Consider the following 18,794-nt stretch of genomic DNA (forward strand, 5'->3'; position numbering starts at 1 on the left):
AGCCTTGGAGATGCCTGTTCCTTTGAGGAGTCAGGTGAGGCCAAGCATTTGGGCTTCCCATGTGTTACGAAATTTTTACCAGTTGTGTAAAGTGTTTGCAGGTTCCAAAACTTAATTAGCATGCCGTCTGCTTGACTCTGGCATGATTAATGTGCATGCCTAACAAGTTCTTCCTGTCCCCATCATGCCTAAATCCTTTCCCTCTGCATCAGTGACTTCCGATCTCAGCCTCCCTCTTGCATGTGGAACTGGCAACATTGGAGAAAATAACACCAAGAGAATCCTGAATGTCAGTCTTCTCCCCAGTGACCCGTGTTTACACTCCAGAGCATCCATCCTCTGTTTCCATACACTACTGTTACTACCATGGATCCCATGGACTACTCTTTTCTTTGCTGAATCGTCAAGTAGTCAGTGTAGATGCCATGTGAGATTGCTACCTTTGCATCTGATGGGCCATGTGCCAGCTGGTTGTCAGATGCCACAAATACAGCTGGATGTGTGCCTAGCAGTCCTCTGATACCCCTAACTGCTTCTTCCTAGTCTTTGAGGCTGTCTGCTACCAGGAGGATCCCTAGTTCAACAGGATGCAGTAATATCGACTGGAGGGTGTGTTGTTTCTAAGAGATTAACTCTGACCCAATTTATGACTATATGAGTGCTTGAGATGGCAAAAGACATGATGAAGCATGAAACAGAAAACAAGTAGGCAACATGAAAGCACCCTTTTCAGTGACATTGCTAGTTATAGTTTATGAAACTGTAGTGAGTTTCAAACGTGGCAGTGTGGTGTGGTTTGTTTGAGTTAGGTTGGTTCCCTTGTAATGAAAGCATAACCCTAAGCTTGTCAGTCAAATATAAAAAGTGCATTTTTTGGAAGCAAAATTACTTTGTTGTAAACAGCATCTCTGTATCTGTGTGAACCTGTGTTTGGTAAGAGGCAGAGCAAGAACTGATGTCCCAAATGGGGATCCACCTAGCCCTGTGAGCTGTCTCCCAGGGCTGGCCAATGGTAGATACCACTGGAAGCATATAAGCCCAGGGGAAGTTTGTAAAGATGATGCTGTATCCACCACTGATTTTCTATACTAGAGCTAGTATCTTTGTGTTTAATGGTTGCCTAATTGTATGGTTAGTAACAGCATGTGGTAACCAATATACTTGCTCAGAAAATGCTTTGTCTGTTGTTTTGCTGTCTGAGAGTAACTAAGGCACGTCTGCTGCATGCTAAAAATTGGGGCCTCACATAGATACACTGGCTCTGTATTACTGCATCATTCTGTCACTATCTGCAGTTTATCCCCCTTTCAAAGGGACCAGTGACTGGTCATCTGGCTTGTCATGCACACACTGCTCCCTAAATGCTGAGTGCTTTCCTTGTTCAAGGTTAGCACAGTTATGTTTATATGATGACAGTTTTGTTCTGGTTTGTGCTTTGCCTCATCTGCTAAAGCAGAGCTGCCTCTGAAAGCTCCTCTGCTTTTTATAGCATATAGACTGGTCTAATAAAAGTAATTGTTTTTCTTGAATCTCACTGATGTTCCTTGTTGCTCAAGCTGTGCTGCAGTTCTTCTTGAGGGGTGCAGATGTAAGCAGTCGTCATCCTTGCCCTTTTTCACTGCCCCTTTTGCCTCTTCCTCTCTTACCGAGCTGATGTTCCTGCACGGTGAAACAGAGCAAAGAAACAAGCTGGGTCTAAGTTAAACTGGCAAAAAGGAGAGATGTTTTTTTACCAGATCAGCTCCCCAATCACACGTTTGTTCCAGAACAAGAAGGAGGCTGCCTATGTGGGGATGGGAAGGTTGGGTGAGGCTGTTTTATTTAAGCAACAGCTCTCAACTTCACTGTTACTCAACCATCTCTGCAGTCACTTGTGATTTAAGCAGTGGAAAGACACTAAGAGATGATCTACTTCATCTGAAGTCATGGTATCTGTGTTTTATGCCTATGCTACTGACAGAGGTCTGTCTTGAAAACAGCCGGTCAGACCTAGCAGACATGACATTACCAGTGAGAACTCTGAGCTTTGGAATCATTTTTGTCAGTCCTAAAAGGGCTGTCTTTAGTATGTCTTTTCTGGGACAAAAATACCAATTCCATTTGGCTCTAATTCCAGCACCGTATTTAGTCTGCCTTTGAACCTTTGTCTCACTGGTTAAATTACATGGCTAAGTTCTATACAAATAGTGCAATCTGCAGTGCATTGATTTAATAGTAATTCGTGTGATCCAAAAGATTAATTTATTCCAGCTGTAGAGTTAGTGAAGCCTGAATTAGAGGGCAAATTCACATTCTGCTGAGGCTTGTTTTTGTAGCTTGTCTTGCAACATTATCATGAGCTGCTTGAAACCAGGACCAAAATAATCAAACACTTACTGTATTTCCAAAGTTAGGCATTTACAAACTATTCAGGTACACTCTGCTGTATCTCCTTGTAGTTCCCACTGTTTCAAGTCTCTTGCAAGCTACTGTTATGCAGCAGATCTTTCAGGTATGTAGTTTAATGTGAAAAGGAATCAATGGTTCTTAGGGGAATAGTTGTGAAGGTTTGGCTGCATTGCAGTCTCTCCTGTCAGCTGACACCTTGGCATGTAAGTTTTGTAACATATTCCTGCTATAAAAAAATTTCCTGTGTAGTTCCAGTATTTTCTTAGGTTTCTTTAAATACTCCTCATTCCTTTGAAGTAAGTTCCACTTCAGCAGAAGCCTCCTGTGTTCGTTTCTCACAGGCTTGGCAAATCCTCAGTTACTGGCATAAACGTTTTGTTCAGCTGTTTATGTTGTGCCCCTAGGTGCTTATGGCTCAGCGGGCATCCTGCATTTGGCAACCAACACAAAGCATTTTGAAGGTCCAAGAGGATGCCTTTATACACACAAGACACTGCACATAGACATAGAGTCATAAAGTGTGTGAATTTAATTAACCAAGTTATTTTCCAGAGCAAACTGCGTGTATTTCTGCCTGCTTCTACTCATTCATGTAATACTTTGAAAGATCAACGTGTCCCACGTCTGAATTCATTACAACAGAAGCTATGAGTCGTCTGGAGCAGGAGAATCCCAGTTACAGCTCTAAGAAAATTTTGTGTGACCTTTGAATAACTACAGCTCCTGGTTTTCATGATATCCTCACTATCTGCTTCAGGTAGTATTTCAGGAGAACAAAAAACCCGGTTTATGAGAGCTCAGCATCCCCATTGCTAATGATCACTGGCAGCTTGGATAAAACTGTCAAGTAATCAGAAGGAAAAATGCAGTATCTTGGCTGGCAATGAGAACAGACCTTCTTTTAAGGTAGCATGTGTAGACTCTAAAGGTAGGAGTTGTGTGTTAAGTTGCTGTCTGAAATCTATGCAAAACAATATTCCCTGGCTCTTGGTTTGTAGTTAATACACAACAACTACTTGGGAGCATGGAATTGCCTGCTCTTAGAATGGACATGGTGCTGTGGTGCTCAAGTTGACTTCTAATGCCTAGCAAATGCTTTTCCTTTATCAACTTTATGCCTGAATCAGCCTGTGATAGGAAGAGAAACATTACACTAGCACCTCAAAACTAAGTTTGCTGCATTTTGGTAGTGATTTCTAAGGAAAGAAAGAAAGAAAGAATCTAGGAGCTGGGGCTATTCTTACCCATCTCTTTAACATTGTCTTCGCTATCCATTTATGGGGTAGAAGTTCTGTGGACCTTATGCAGCCTTCTAAAACATTTTGGATGTGGTGTTCTTAAAACATTTAGTTTTGGCCATATTTTACTTCATGGAATTTTAGGAAAGGGTTCTGCTGAATCCTTTCAAAGCATTAATTGCAAAAAAAGGGAAATGCTTTCACTGGAAATATTTTGTCTCAGTTCCAGTTTGGAAGTAGAATGATGATAAACTGTACACCAGATCTTTGGTGGTACTGAATTTGTTTCAACTTTGACTTGCAAAGGTTCCAGTTATATGGTTTTTAGGGTTTTGCATCCTTTAAGATGTTTTTTGTTGGCATTAGTATCTCTAATTCAGCCCTACTTGCTTCTCCTTGAGAGGAGGCTGCATAGTGTTGCTGTGGGAGGATAAGTAGCATCAGTCCTTTTGAATGATGGTTAATTTGAACACTTGGTAATTTAGCATGTTTGTAACCTGGCTACACTTGAACATGGCGAACATGGGGTCTGAGCTCATTTCTAGGTATGGGAGCAGCATGTGGTATTTAAGTTGCTCGCTTTCTTTGAAAATTGGGTGGGGAGATGGCTTTGGCTGGGACCTCTCCAGTTGAAAACACTTAAAATGCAGCCAGAGTTACTTGATGCAAACTATGTATTGGATCAAATGAAGTATATTCCTGGGTTGTTTTTTTTTTGTCTGCTGCTCTAAAAGGGAACATAAAATCACTTAATGTGTTCAGGGGTATGAGAAAGTTAGGAAGAGCCAAGGAGAAAATAACCAGCTTTGCTTTAATAGCTGTTGCGACTAGTTTTTTGTTAACAAACCAGTAGTTTCGGTGTATAATGTGATGTTAGTTTGAGCTGATTAAAAGCAGTAGAACTGATAATAAGTATTGGGAAACAAAATTATGAGAAACCTTTACGTATGCCCCATAGAAAGTCATAGTCAGGTGACTGCAGGCTCTGAAGTAATAACATTGATAATTTGTAATGACACTGAATTGATTTATTAACTTCATAAAGTCTGATTTTTCTGCTCCGGTTCCTAATTGTGCAATTGGGGAAAAACAATTTGCTTAAGTAGGTCAGAGCATAAATATGAACAGTCTTATGTTGTGTGAATGTATATATATATAGTTATATGATTGTGTTAAATGTCACAAGCTATGTTGTTTTGATAACCTAGAATACGTTGAAACTTGGTTGCTCTTGACATGAGAGCAAAAGTTTATCTGAAGGTCCAGTGCTTGCTCTGGCTTCTGAAGAAGCATGTGTACTGTCTCGAAGGATTAAGCATTATTATGATAAAAGGAGTCAAGTCTCCATGTTTGCATTCCAGAATTCAAACCCTACTTTCTCATAACTTTTCACCAAGCTTTTGGGAATGTGCTGAATCCTCCAAAGGTTTTAATCAAAATGAGGGTTCCCGATTTTATGAAAGCAAATAGTGACCTATTTAGGGAGAAAGGCCTCAACCCTCACTGACTTCTAATGGGCACGTGGAATGCAGTAACTTGAGTATTACTTTATTTCTTCTTCCCTTTTTATGAAAGCTGGTCACAATAGGAGATAGAGTGAGTATGGAAAAGATGGAGAGAGGACAGAAATGGAAAAGGAGGTTGAAGGGGAGGAGGAAGGGAAACAAAGGATAAAAATACATGAAATGCAGAAATGAGCACATGGGCAGGAGGATAAACTTGCATAGTGAGTTCAGAGCGTGGTGGAGGCAGGAGTGCAACTTCTTTGTAATACCAATTGTCTTTTACATTTGTTTATACCAAAGGTATTTAGCATTGAGGAAACACAAGTGCCCTACTATTCCTGTAAGGAGCTGCATAGAGATGGGTTTCTGTGGCTTTTCCATCCCTGCCATTCTGATGCTGGATGCCTGTGGGTTGGATGGAGGGCTCTCTGGCATGGTGAGAGATGGGAGCTGGTGAGTCCAAACTCACACCTGCTTTTCATCACCTTTACCTTGAGCATTCCCAGCAGTGCCTGTTACTGATGTATCTCTGTACTGTTTGTTGAATAAATCACGATCTTTATTTTTTGGTCACTTACTCCTATTCTGTAATACCTTGTCACATCTCAAGCGGCGTGAGGCTGGTCATGCTGATCAGAGGGGTGTTACTTGCTTGTGGCTTTGTTACACAACAGTGTACAGTTCAACAATTCATGATCTAGTGCTTAATAAAAGCCAGAATGAGCTAGGCTGAGTGCAGAGCCATCCTATCTGCTCTCACAGGTATGGTCCTGTGCTGCTCAGATAAGTGTGCTCGCCTGGAAGGAGCCTGAGGGATGGCTGTCTTCAGGCTGCATTGCTCCCACCAGACCTGTGCTGAGAGGCTGGGAGACACCATTAATGGAAGAAATAAGTGTGAAAAAATAAGCCTTTTGAAAAGAAGCAAAGCTGGTTATTTATTGTCTTTAGTTGGTGTTGAAATAGAGATACTTGGTTTTGAGGAGCATGTTGGTATGTTCTCCATCATGGTCAAGGCTTAGGATTAGCAGAAGTTTACAAGATGGAAGGCTAAAATGACTAGTCAGAGGTAAATATGTAAGAGCAGGGGGGGCATGGTGTGCATGATCACAGGAAGTACTGCGATGATACCTGGCAGGGAGCCTTGGCATCACAACTGCTGTGCTTTGAAGAGGATGTAAATCCTTGTCCCATTCTGGTAGTTCCTTTTTACATCCTTTTTTTAGGATTTACGTCCTTTTAAAATAGCTTTTACTATTTAAGACTAACAGACTTGCTCTACTCAGCATTCAGAGGAAGATGTGAGAAATCTCTCCTTTCCCCAATGCTCCTTCCCTTCTGCAGTCTTCTGGAGGAGCTATGAATTTTCTGATTGTACTTCTTGCTTTTGTCTTCCTCATGTCTACTCTTAAATCGTGCTCTCCTCTCCTGCTTTTGTGGGGGTGACGGCTTCGTGCCACTGTTCTTCATCACTGCAAAGAGTAGTTTAAATTTGAAATGACTAATAGTTTCCCTGTTGCAGGCACGATTCTGACAAGCAATAGTAAACATTAAGGCTGTGTTAACACTGCTGTTGCTAAGATCCACAGCCAAGGTGCTGGAACAACCTTGTGATACTGCATTGGCTAATGCTTGGGTCATACTTGGAAAGCTCTCTCTGCAGCTGTATGGGCTGGAAATACTTTTAAGGTTTGATTTTTATTTATTTTTCAATTAAAACCCCTCAAACTCAATAAAAAATAAAGCCACATCTATACCTTTTCTGGCCTAACTGCACAGGATCTGTGTTGGATCCTCATTTAATGTCTTGGAAATACAAATGGCTTTAGTGGCTGAAGTACAGCCTGAGGGATTGATGTTCTGAAGATAACTCAATTCCAGGTGACTTAATTTAAGTTAATGATTTAGCAGCTTTCCAGATGTATAAACTTGATATCTGCTCACTGAAATATAAACCAGCTTGGTGAACTTGGAATTTGTGGTGGACAGTGACTGCAGTTGGAGCGTTGTTGAAGCACTGTAATTGGAAGCGGTATGAGCTGACGAACCGGTGTGTCCTCTGGGTTAGTGTGTGCATACTCAGCTGTGTGTCTGACCATGACAAGTCAGTCCCGCGTACAAACTCAATTTATACCTAGTTGAAGCTGTTGTCATGGGAATTTGGGGAACAAAACATTCCATTTCAGAGGGAAATTCAGTTGTCTCACCCTAAACCAAGATATATGGATATACAGATGCATCCTTAACCCTGAGCAATGAAGGGAGTAATTAGATGGCCTGTGAGGAAGGTGCCAATTGAAGGAATTTGCAGGTGCCCTGTGGTGCTGCAGACCAAGTGCTCTGACGTTGCCACCTGTATCTCTGTGGAGGATGCTCTGATTTTGAAGGAGCTTTCCTAAACGTGCAGTTATGTCACGCTGCAAAGTCCTTATGTTCCCTTCCAAATGCGCTTGTGGGCTGGCGACGTTAAAAGCTGTCTGGAGTATAGAGGTGGGTAACACCTGCTTTGTCCTGAGCTGTGATGCTCTGCTTGACTTTTACTGTCAGCTTTGTTTCTCTGAGGCACTGTGAACACTCAGCTCTTTTTTTAGCGCAGCTGAATAAGCCTCCATAAGTAACGTGTGCGATTGCTTGAGTGGCTCTGGAGTTTGTTACATGTAAATATTTATTTCAGCAAAGTGAACAGCAAACTCACAAACATATGTCATAGAAACTCCGTTTGTTTCATGAACCTGATGGAGCTTGTGACAGCTGGAGGGAGAAGGTGCAAAAGAAGGACTTTGTAAATACAGAGTAGTGTCTGAGTGCCCAGTTTGGGCATCCTTAAAAGTCATTGTGTCCGTTTCCCCGCTTATGAGTTGTTTCTTTTACCTTCTCTTTTCTGGAATCCTGCCGGTATTGCCTTGGCTCACCTAACACAGTGTACAAGAGCAGCAGCACTGGTCCTGCAGCTGAGTGAGCAGGCACATCGTCTGGCTGGTTTTGTGACTTTATGTCCATTTTCCCAATGAGTTTTAATGGCTTGAATGCAATGTTAATGAAGGTGTCTCAGGTTCACCTCAGAAGATGACCTGCCAGTAAGCAGCCCTCTTATTTTTAACCCCGATTATGCCTTTGTTTAAACTAGATTTTCCTAAAATAGTAGCTGCTTTCTGACCTTCCCTAAGATTAGCTGCTTAGATAAGCACAACTTGCTAATGAATTCACACCTAGCAGCTCAGGTTCTGATTGTGAGGCTCATCTCTAGGGCATGTAATGATTCCTGGAAACCCACCAAAGACAGGAAGTGTGTTACATGGGTAAAGAAGGAAATCTCTGAAGTGTTTCTGAAATGGAGTAGGTAGAAGAGTTCCTCATTTGATCCTTCAGTCCCGAGGATGACTAAAAGGCAATGTTGTGCCCTCACAAGCATGCAACAACTTTTTCAGTAATTATATAGCATTTCAAATGAAAAAATTACAGAGCTGCAGCTTCTGAAGGGAGATTGTGGGGATTTTTTTGCATTGCCATGTATTGGCAATAATGAACGTTCCTCATTGACTAAATGTGTCGAAGGAGTAATGCAATAAAGGCTGGTTATAAGGCTCTCAGCTTATTTCCCACAAGGAAGAAGGATGTTATCACAGAATAAATTTCCTGTGGGTTGTTTTGATGTGCTCAGTCTTTATGAGTTTTGCTAGATGAAGTCATTATCCTGGTAAGTTGGGGAGGTTTTGTGTATGTGTGTAATTGGACACAGGCAGGATAATGGATTTCAAACACTTTACTCGGTAGCTAATTCTTTTCTGCATTGTGCAAATGTAGCCAGGCAAGTCGTGCTTTTGTAATGCATGTCAAAATATGTGTTAAGTGGCACTGTAGTGGAAAACCCAGCTTTTTGTTTGCACCTAGCCCCTAAGGCTCTTTATATTGGCTTTCAGAATAGGGAAAACCTATCATCTATGGGCTCCTCTTAATTTTCCCTTCAGAGCCCACTTTGAACTTTGGATAAGCTGCTGAATAAACTGGCTGCTGTTCGGGACTCAGAAAATGCTTATGCACTCACAGAAATGTTGACTAGCACCTTGAACCTCACTGATGAAGCAGTACATGAATCAATGTTCTTCTGATCTTTAGAATATGGTTAATGTTACATGTCACTTTCTCTACTCACTGCTGGTATACGGCTACATAGAAGGAAACCTACTGAAGCGCCAGATGGATGTGTGTTTTCTCAGATGTTTTTTCTCAGTCCCGGTGGTTTGTAAGGACAATTGTCTCTCGCACAGTTTAACAGATAGTTACATGTGTGAATTATCCCTTTGTTCTCCTACATTGCATCAGACAAAATCAGAAAAGGGGTCTGCAGTAAACATCAGGAGGCCTTTTGGTCTTTTCTCTTGTTAAAGGGTGGAATCAAATGTATTTATGGTATGCCTGACAGTGGCCTTCGTTCAGAGGCCTTGGAGGATGCTGATGATGGCAGCTGTATGTGCTCCCGGGCAGTCCGTCAGTCCCAGCATTCCTGTTTCATACGGTTAGGATTTCTTAAATCAAACATTTGACAATTTGGGTTTCTTAGCACAGTCTGTTCCCATTTGTTCCCCATAGTCTCTGAGTTAAGAAGCTGGCCAACAATTTCCTTGTTATTTCTCTTTCTCCTCAGAAATGATAGTTGGTTTTCCTTTATGGTCATTAATATTTATATGTCATATTAGAAATCTATTGTATTCCTTGTGCCTCTTGTGTTTTGCTGTCTTTCTGTCTTTTCAATAACCTGGTTTATTTCCAGTTTCTCCAGGTGGATCTGTTACGGTGATTGTTGGTCTGTTTTGCACTTGTGCCTGTTTCCTTTGAGGAAGTTTCCTTTCCTGTTCTTCCTTTTCTTGCTTCTCTTGTCTTCCAGAAAATCTTATTTTATTAATTGTCCAATTCTGCCTTTATAAATGGGGGTGAGGGGGAGAAGCATTGCCATTCCTCCTCATTCTTCCTTGGAGGTTCAGGAACTCTTGTCTTGACTTTCCTACGTCTTACCAGTTTTTTTCTGGACTATACCTGCTAAGGTAGAATGTCCTCACACCATGCTGTGTGCTTGTATGGCTGTTGCAGGGAGGCACTCACCAGGTGTTGGTGGTGTTGTTGTTGACCAGCTCCATAATATCACCCGTCAAGGTTCCCTTTTCATCACCAACTGGATACTTTCAACATATTTGCCCCTCTGCTGTGCCTCGGAGCCTATGTACAGATGCCCTTTGATAAAGCTATGGGCATAAGCATTCCCGCCTCCTTCATTACTAAGCTGTATTCTGTGATACTGAGTAATGTGAATTAGGTCACTGAACTGTCACATCTGGGAATGCCACAGCCTGGCCTGCAACAAAGTTCAGAGTGCCTCAGTTAGCAGGGAGGCTGCTTGCTGTGATTCTAAGGCTGGCATAGCTGGTGCGAGGGATCGCAGTGCATGGTTCTAATGAGAAACCCTCGTTTCTCTTTCTTCAGATGCTTCTAGTTTGACCCAGTATTACACGAGGGGTTAGCATGATCCCAGCCCAGTAAAACAGAGTACGCTTTATGTTAAGAAATGTAACTGTTAAAATTTCTCGAATGTGGGAACAAAGGCTTGTTCCCTCGTGTGGAGCAGAAAGGCAAACACTGCCATTGCAGTTTTGCTTGTTTCGAGTGCTTTCAGTGCGTGCTGCGGTTGGAAATCCTCAGAGCTGGGCTGGAAGCCTCTGGTCTTACAAAGGGATGAGTGTGCTGACTTTTCAAAGTGTCTGATCCGACAGCCCTGGGTATCAGGTAACGTTAGGACCGTAGAGACTTCCTTCCCTTCTTTGGTTATAAAAGATGGTAGGTTAAATAACTACAATTAAAATGCCTGTTTAAATATTATTTTACCTCTCTGTTCATCAGATTTAACTTCAAAGTCCTACAAGGTTTTTTATTACTTGGAAGTTTTCCAAGTGAAACTGAAGAAGTCCTCACTTATCTTTCATAAAAGTACAGCAGTATTCTTGATCTGTCACACTTCCTTTTCCCTATACCCACCTTCCTCCCCTTTCTTTTCCTCCCTACCTACAACAAAGAAAAGAAGCTTTGCATACTGCTGCTGATGGCACCAGAGAAAGACCAATGTATTCACACTTTTTGCCTTCTCCCCCACAACTTCAAGAACCCTTTCCTATTTTTATTATACTGGTAAGTACAAGGCAGCTTGTATCCAGTGCTGCTTTATATTAAAAGAGGGTATTTTTAACAGTGCTTTCTACATGATGTCAGTGTAATAAGTTAGTGGCATGCTGACTCTCACTGTGATAGCTGAGCCATTACTAAAATAGCTTGCACACTTTTACTTTCAGTCTAAATATTTGCAGTAGCATATAGCAAGCAGGTCAGCATTTGGTAAAGCATTAATAAGAAATACACTTAGGGCACTGGTAACTGTGGTGTACAAGGGAATAGCTTGATATGTTCTTTCCGTGTTTATATAGGTTTATTCCTTGTGACCTTTGTGGGAAGGGCTTCGGCTCTGCAGAAGGTGTAACAGATTAATGCTCAAGTGAAGCACAGGGCTGTCCTAGTTTCTTCATTAATGAAAATAGTGTAATAGTAGCTGAACTGACACATGGGGCAGCACTCTGATCGGGTGACCCGTGCTCCTCTGCTTCAGCCACACATTTTCTGGCTACCCTTTAAGGTCAGCATTTAGGCTGTTGGGTACATGTATGCGTTTCAGTAGTCTGTCAGGGAGATAGGCTATGTGTGTGTGCCCCTGTTGATGGTAGCAGTTGTATATAAGGAAGCCATAGTAGTTTGAACTCCTGCTGTGGTGCAGCTGTCTCTTTAACTCGGTTTTGCAACTGAAAGTAGGGAAAAACGACATATAGGATCAGCTGGTTTTCATGGAGTGGTGCCTGACAACCTCTGTTACAAATAACTGAAACAATTGCCTGCTATTTAGATTAGAGCTGGTCAAGCCTTCCAATAAATAGTAAATGAGACAATGGCTGAATGGAAGGTTTATAGTCCTCAGGTCACCTGTAAATAGTGATAGATGGAAATCTTTTTTCAGTGTTTGACTGGCAGACAAAGAAATCACAAAACACAGACCATTATGTAAGAAGAATGAGATGTTTACAGGTGCTTATAAGGGTCTGGTTTAGTCCCTTTTGCTGCTGTACAATTTGAAATGTATTCCACCAACTTTCAGGTAATGAGTATTCGTGGTGCTGTGCAGCTCTCCTGCAGTTAACAGTCAGCAGGGTATGGCAGAGGTGTTTGGCACTGTGATGAGAAGCTGAATAACCCATCAGACAAGTAAGTTTCTGAGTCTCTTGGTTCAGGAGGGCTCACTCCTAAGCTTGGAGCTGTTTTACTTTTAAGATGCTTCACCCTAACATTGACTAAGAGCTACTCAAGGCTGGGTGTTGGAGCCCTCCCAGGGAAGTGCGGCATCTGGTTTGGTGATTGTTGTTTCTAAACCAAACAGCAACAAAACCACCCCAGCTTTCATACTGGATCCAGAGGGAGCCAGAGTCAGAAAGGTGGGCACACTCCAGCCCAGTCTGCTCTTCCACTTTGTGGTGTGTGTGGGTTCAGGCTTCTTTAGGCAGAAGGATTTGGATCTCCACTGTGCAGTGCACATCCTTGCTGTCTGTCATTGGATAAAAGGGACTCCTCTCATCACATCTGTTTTTTACTGAAGGTTTTCTCTTCTGTTGTTCTCTTTGGTTTTCTTTCAAGTGCCTGGAGGTGCAAATTTTCATTTTAGATCTAACCGTGTTGCTCAGAGCCCCTCCTTTTTTGTGCTAAGAAAAACAGCAGATGAAAATAAGGATTTTTGTCAAGTTGAGAATGTACATATTTACTTAGCTGCTCTTGACATCAATATCTGTGGGGTTTGACACTTAGCCTCAGATCTCAGATTTGCAGTTACGTTAGATGGCAAGTTTATTTGTGGGTTATTGGCTTTAAAGCACAAGAAAAGCATTGCAGGCTTGGAGCAAATAGGCAAGCAGCTGAAACCAAGGGTATCAATAAAAAGCAAAAGAATGTCACTGGGAAGAAACAAATTCTTTTCTCTGCATACCTTGTCTAGGTTCTGGGAGCAGGTTTTCTATTGTCTTGTTTAGTGTAAGGCTGGAAATGCTCTGTAAAGGTTTGAAAGGCAGACTTGCACTTTATATTAGGCTGCGAGAATTAACCCTAAAGTGTAGCAGGCAGTGTTTCTGGTTCAGAGATGGAAGCACTAACTGAGGTATGAGACCCTCTTCTAATTCTGTGTACAGTTCTGGACACTGATGGTCAAGAAGGCAAAATTAAACTGGGAAGAGGTGTAGAGAAGAGCTGTGATGGTAAGAGTGGAAAGATCCCCATTAAGAGGAAACTAAATGGACACAACCCATTTAGCTCAGCAAAGTGAGGTCTGAAGAGGCATATGAATTCCTTCTATAAATACTGTGGTGAATAATAACCAGGAAGGGACAAGAACTATTTAAACTAAAGGACAATGTTGGCACAAGAACAGCGTAGGTACAAGCTGACTGGGAAAACATTTCTGCAGGAAATCACAGTCTTTCCAGAGGTTCTGAACCTCAGTGAGGTTTTGAGGCCACCTTCTCATTTCTCATTTTGAGGGTTTTGTCTCCTTCAGTTCTAGTAAGTTTTAAGATGGAGAATGTGGAACATTCATGAACATTATATGGTGTAATTATTCCTTATGACAGCTGGAGCTCTGGAGGTCCCTTTCATTCTTATTTCTTGAATCTTGAGAGTTAGAATCCTCTTGGGTCACTGACTGCTCTGAACCCTTGGTCTGTGTTACACTTGGAGGACATCTGCGATGGTAATTAAGAGAAGCAATTCTGTTCAATAGGCATATATCTTCTTTGTAGACATGCTGATACCTTTAGTGGCTCCTGGGGAATAGGGAGGCAAGTGTGTGGGAACAGAGAAGCTGAAAGGCTGGAAAACCATCTTTAGTCAGACTTTGGGATGTATTTTTAGCATGTATGGCTACCAGCGGTGTTCATCTACCCAGTGAATAAAGGTTTAAATTTACTCCCAACAGTACATTTATACTACTACCACTAGTACAAAAAGTATGTATATAACCTTTACTTTTTCTGTTCGTACTCACTGACAAGGACCTTCAGAGCATATGCAAACATTTCAGTAATCTGTTTGACATTCGGTGATGGTCTCTGGGTGTTTTCTTGTATTGTCCTTTTAAAGTAGCAGTAACAATGCATCCTAGAAGGAATTCTGTTCTGATAAGAAAGTAAATGAGTATATTTTTCCCTGAATTACAGCCCTCCACTAAGTGTATTACAGCTAATAAATCTCATAATCCAAAGATAAAGGTCAGGAGAATAATCCTAAAGTCCAATTTGAATCTTATTCAGGCTTGTCTCTGTGCAAGGGGAGAGAGTGTTGTCAGTGCTGTTGCAATCTAACAATTTTGTTGATGCCATTTAGGGGAACCTTTCTTGAAAACACTTATGAAATGCCACTTGTTGATTGAATGGAGAGTGGTGTAATAACCTGCATTCTACTAACTGTTAGGTAATGTCCCTTCCGGCTTTATGCTCTTCAGCTTTTGTCAAAGGACATAAAGGGGGGAGGGAAGGGGGGAAAGAAATAAAAGGAAATCCACATCCAAAAGAAAGATATGACTTCAGCTTCCTCTTCTATTCATCGCCATTGAAAGAAGGGAACTTGTGCAGCTTAAGTAAGGAGGAAGTTGCTCTACCAGCAGGCGATAACAGCAGGGTTTGGAAGTTAGGAGAGGGCTCGATGCTGCTGCTTTGGTGCTGTACAGCCCCAGGGGCATATCCTTCTCTGCCATCGCATGATGAGTATCTTGTGCCGTGGCAGACAAAGAGCACAGGATGGAAGCAGAAAAGGAACATGGACTATTCTTTGAGAGTCCAAACCCACACACATACCCATACATATACCTACAGTACAGTTACATCCAACTCTTATGCTGTGCAGCGATCCATGCAGTGATGCAGTGACTGATCTGCTCCTACAGTAAAGCTCCTAGCCTTTAGTGTATTTTAGGACTCCCAACATAGCTAGAAAGGGAGTTTCTGCTTCACAAAAAACTGCAGATTCACCTTGCAGGTTCTGTTTTTACTGATCCTTCAGATGAGGAGTGAGACAAAACAGTTACCAAAAGGCTGTCATGCAGTGTAGCGTTGTTGATCTTGCGCTGCATTGTTGTAAATCTGCTTGGTACTTGCAGCACATGATAGTAACAGAAGATTGTGACTTTATTTTTTGATGCAGCCAACTTGCCTGTGAGTTTTTGGCTGTACCTGTGCTTCTGGATCTGCTCCCTCTTTAAAGGCACATGTAATTATGTTTGCTTTGTAATCCTCTGCTTCTCAGATGCTAGCCTTACCTCTCACGGTAGACTTCTTGATCTTCACAGCAATGGCTGTGGACTGCACAATAAGGACACTGTGTAGGAAACAGCTATAAAGGAAAACAAGATGAATCCCATATGATGGTCTGTACGTGTGTATAATGCTGAAGAGCAGTGCCTGCCTCAGCACAAAGCTTTTGGAGAGAAATCAGTTGTGCATCACTAAGCGTGCCTGTGGTGGTCGCAGGTGCTCTAATGTCAGAGATGCATCTTGTTCCTTCAGTGCAGGGTGGCTGTAGTCTCCATATTAGGAATGATACATGTTTGTGCCTGAATGGCCTAGGACTTTCCACAGCAACTGACACCGGGGTTAACTTGAGGATTTAAGGGGGAGGTGCTCTGCAGTTGTGGAGGGCAGGATGGGGTTGCTTGTGGTGAACCTGTTTGTGATCAAGAATACTCTGTCAGGTTGGGTTTGTTTGACAGAATTGCCTTTTAAAAAGTTACCATCGTTTGTTTTTTTTAAAGCCTGACCGTAGGGAAGTGCATCTTGTTTGTGTAATGCACTTTGACTGTCTCCTGCATGGAAAAAGAGTACATTTGCTGTGCTTTTCTTCTCTGCGCATCCCTGTTCCTCTCAGGGTTAGAAATCTCTGTTAGAGTTGAGAGGACTGGGAATGTGCACTCCCCTGGGAGATTCAAGTTTGTGTGTGTTGCTGTTGCTCGGGTATTGATGCGATGCTTTAGAACCGCAAGAAAAACTCTGGTCCCAAGAAGTTGTGTGGTTTGTCTCCTTGTTAACTCGGTGTAGATGGGTACAAAGCGGTTTGGTAGAAGTGTTTCTTTGTAACTGTCACACTCATATGATTGAGACATGTTCGACTTCTACAGATTTTGCTCCACTTCTGGCAATTTTTGAGATTCTTAAGTACCGACTTTGGATTCATGGAGGAAATACCCTTTCCTCAGGCAGTTCTTTAAGTCTGGAGAGTGTTCCTAAACTTTCTTACCTTCCAAGGATTTCTGGTAGTTGTTGCTAGCAGTGTTGAGGACCAAAGTGTTTGTGCTCAGGTGGAGGGATGGGTTGTGTGACGGGCATTTTTCCCTTCTGTAAGGGGTTCCTTATGTAGAGATGCATAAGGTGAGGCTTCCCATTCGCAGGAGAAGCCTGATGGGTAACAGTGAAGGACACGGAGCATGTTGTGTCTGTTACCAAGCACTTTGATTCTGTCCGTTCACTATTCCAGTCATCTTACTTTCTATTGTATCACATAACCAACATTTCTACAACAGTCAAAAGAATTGCAAAGGACGTTTCTACATACTATGGCCCTGCTCAGATACAGTTATTTGAGTGATCTGCCCCCCATTGCCCGAAAGGGAAGAGCACTGTTGCTAAAATTTCACCCCAACTGTCAGTATTGCTTCTGTGATCATGTCTCTCTTTCTCTTCCCTAAACAGCCCACTGTTTGTAACGTGGAAGATTGGTCGAGATAAACGATTGCGTGGATGCATAGGTACTTTTTCTGCCATGAACCTGCATTCAGGACTCAGGGAGTACACACTTACTAGGTAAGACATTGTTTTCTGTAGCCTTGACTTAGCTATTTAAATAGTCTACTGAGGAGATGCTAGGTGTGCTTTGGTTTGTTTTGGGTTTTGTGGCTGTGTGCCTGTACTGGTCAAGGAAAACCTGTATCTCCTTTGGATGCTAAGTGTATTGCCTGGTTATTTGACTAGTGGTGTCATGAGGCTATGGTTTTGGTTAAAAACCATAACTTGGGCCTTTTTTCTTGTGATTGGTCTGGAAACTTCTCCAGTAGCTTACTGTAACTGACTATTACAGTATTTTTTCCAGTGTTCAGACAGATTGTAACCTTAATAGTTAATGTCAGGGCAGAAGACCAGAAAGTCAGGTTTGGGGATTATCCTATTCACACTTCTAAAACAGCAGGTATTCTCACCTCTTCTCCATCAGGTGCTTCCAATCAGCTGCAGTTAATTTAATGCTACAAATTTCCATTACATGTTACTCTTCAGATACATCCCAGCCCCTGAGTGGGAAGCTTCTGGATGAGGGAGGTAAGTGATGATAATCCTTCACTCCCTGGCAGCATAATCCTTCATTTTTTGATCTACACCTAAATTCATTCACCTTAATATTGTTCCATTTCCTTTGCATAGAGTGAAAACTAATAAGTTTATCACTAGAGCTAGTAGCAAGCTTTCTACTTATTTTTTTCTAAGAGTTTTCTTAAGTATATTTTCTAAAAAATCAATGGAATTTTGTTCCACTGAGTTACAGTAGACTGTTTATAGTGCTTTAGAATAGAAACTACGTTCTGGCATGTGTAGACCTCTAAAATTGTTATCACTTAAAATACTTGGTGCCTCCGGATCTCTTTAGATTTAGGGCTTTCCTCCATTGCAGGATCTTCCTCTGTGTTGCTACAATGCCTTGTCAATCTCAGTATTAAGTAATATGAAAATGGGACATGTTCTTTCTTACATGTCTCCCTAGTTTGTTGCAAGCTGAAGTTCATTTCATGCTTCTCTGCTCAGCTTGAAGGAATCAACTGCTCATCTCCTATAGAATTCTGAAAGACCTATTATTGTGTCGGCTTTATTTATTATGTGGTCAGGGATGTTTTTGATTGTGTCCTTTAAAGACTCTGCAATCAGACTGGTCAATGAGAAGATGCTTATAATGAAATTCAAAGCAATTTCTCTGTTGAAGGTTAAGAGCTTTAAAATCTTAACCGTTAGTGAGCGAGACTGGAGGAAAAACAGCCAGTCCCCTGCACTGGAGGCTGTTCCAGTTAAGTGTGTACTTCACAGTGCCTGATTGAGAACGGTGAGCTTGTACAGAAAATTACCCCCTAGGACTAGGAAGAAGCTGATTGTTCCTTACAGATTTGTCCATTCTTCCAAATCAAATAGGGCTGCACTCTGGCATACCTTTCAAATTGCTTGCAAGATCCCTGTCACTGCGTTCTAACTCTGAAAGCTGAAGTCAAAATACATGAAAAGTGATGCAAATTAAAGAGAACTGAAATACCTTGAGTGGAGTATTTAAATGATGACCACATGCTGTGGAAGTTTATTCTAGGCTAGTCAGAGGTTAGTTCAGTAATTTTCAAGATGAGAGAAATGGAACTATATACCAGCCTGTTTTTCAAAAACCTGTGGGAGATCAGAAGTTGTTTTACAATAACACGTTATTTAGCAGCACGTTGGGGTTTGTTGCCTTTTGTGAGGAACCTTTTTTCATGTTTGTGGCACCAGAAATGTTTCTTGTTTTTAAAGCAAACCAA

At 41.8% G+C, this 18,794-nt stretch overlaps 1 protein-coding gene across 5 annotated transcripts in view; it reads left to right on the top strand.

Annotated features, from left to right (window-relative positions):
* Positions 1–18,794, top strand: part of AMMECR1 (AMMECR nuclear protein 1) — a 74,883-nt gene that overhangs the window by 17,653 nt on the left and 38,436 nt on the right. For all 5 annotated transcript variants that reach the window (XR_008970927.1, XR_008970928.1, XR_008970926.1 and 2 more), the window contains exon 2: positions 16,942–17,052. Coding sequence is in view for 2 of the 5 variants with exons in the window: in XM_057399458.1 (XP_057255441.1) it covers positions 16,942–17,052 (111 nt within the window). In the remaining 3 variants the exon portion in view is untranslated. The remainder of the gene's footprint in view (positions 1–16,941; positions 17,053–18,794) is intronic.

Source organism: Pezoporus wallicus, unplaced genomic scaffold (assembly GCF_028554395.1).
Source record: "Pezoporus wallicus isolate ANWC-B61680 ecotype Strahan unplaced genomic scaffold, APGP_CSIRO_Pwel_v1 contig_13659, whole genome shotgun sequence".
NCBI classification, from domain to species: domain Eukaryota; kingdom Metazoa; phylum Chordata; class Aves; order Psittaciformes; family Psittacidae; genus Pezoporus; species Pezoporus wallicus.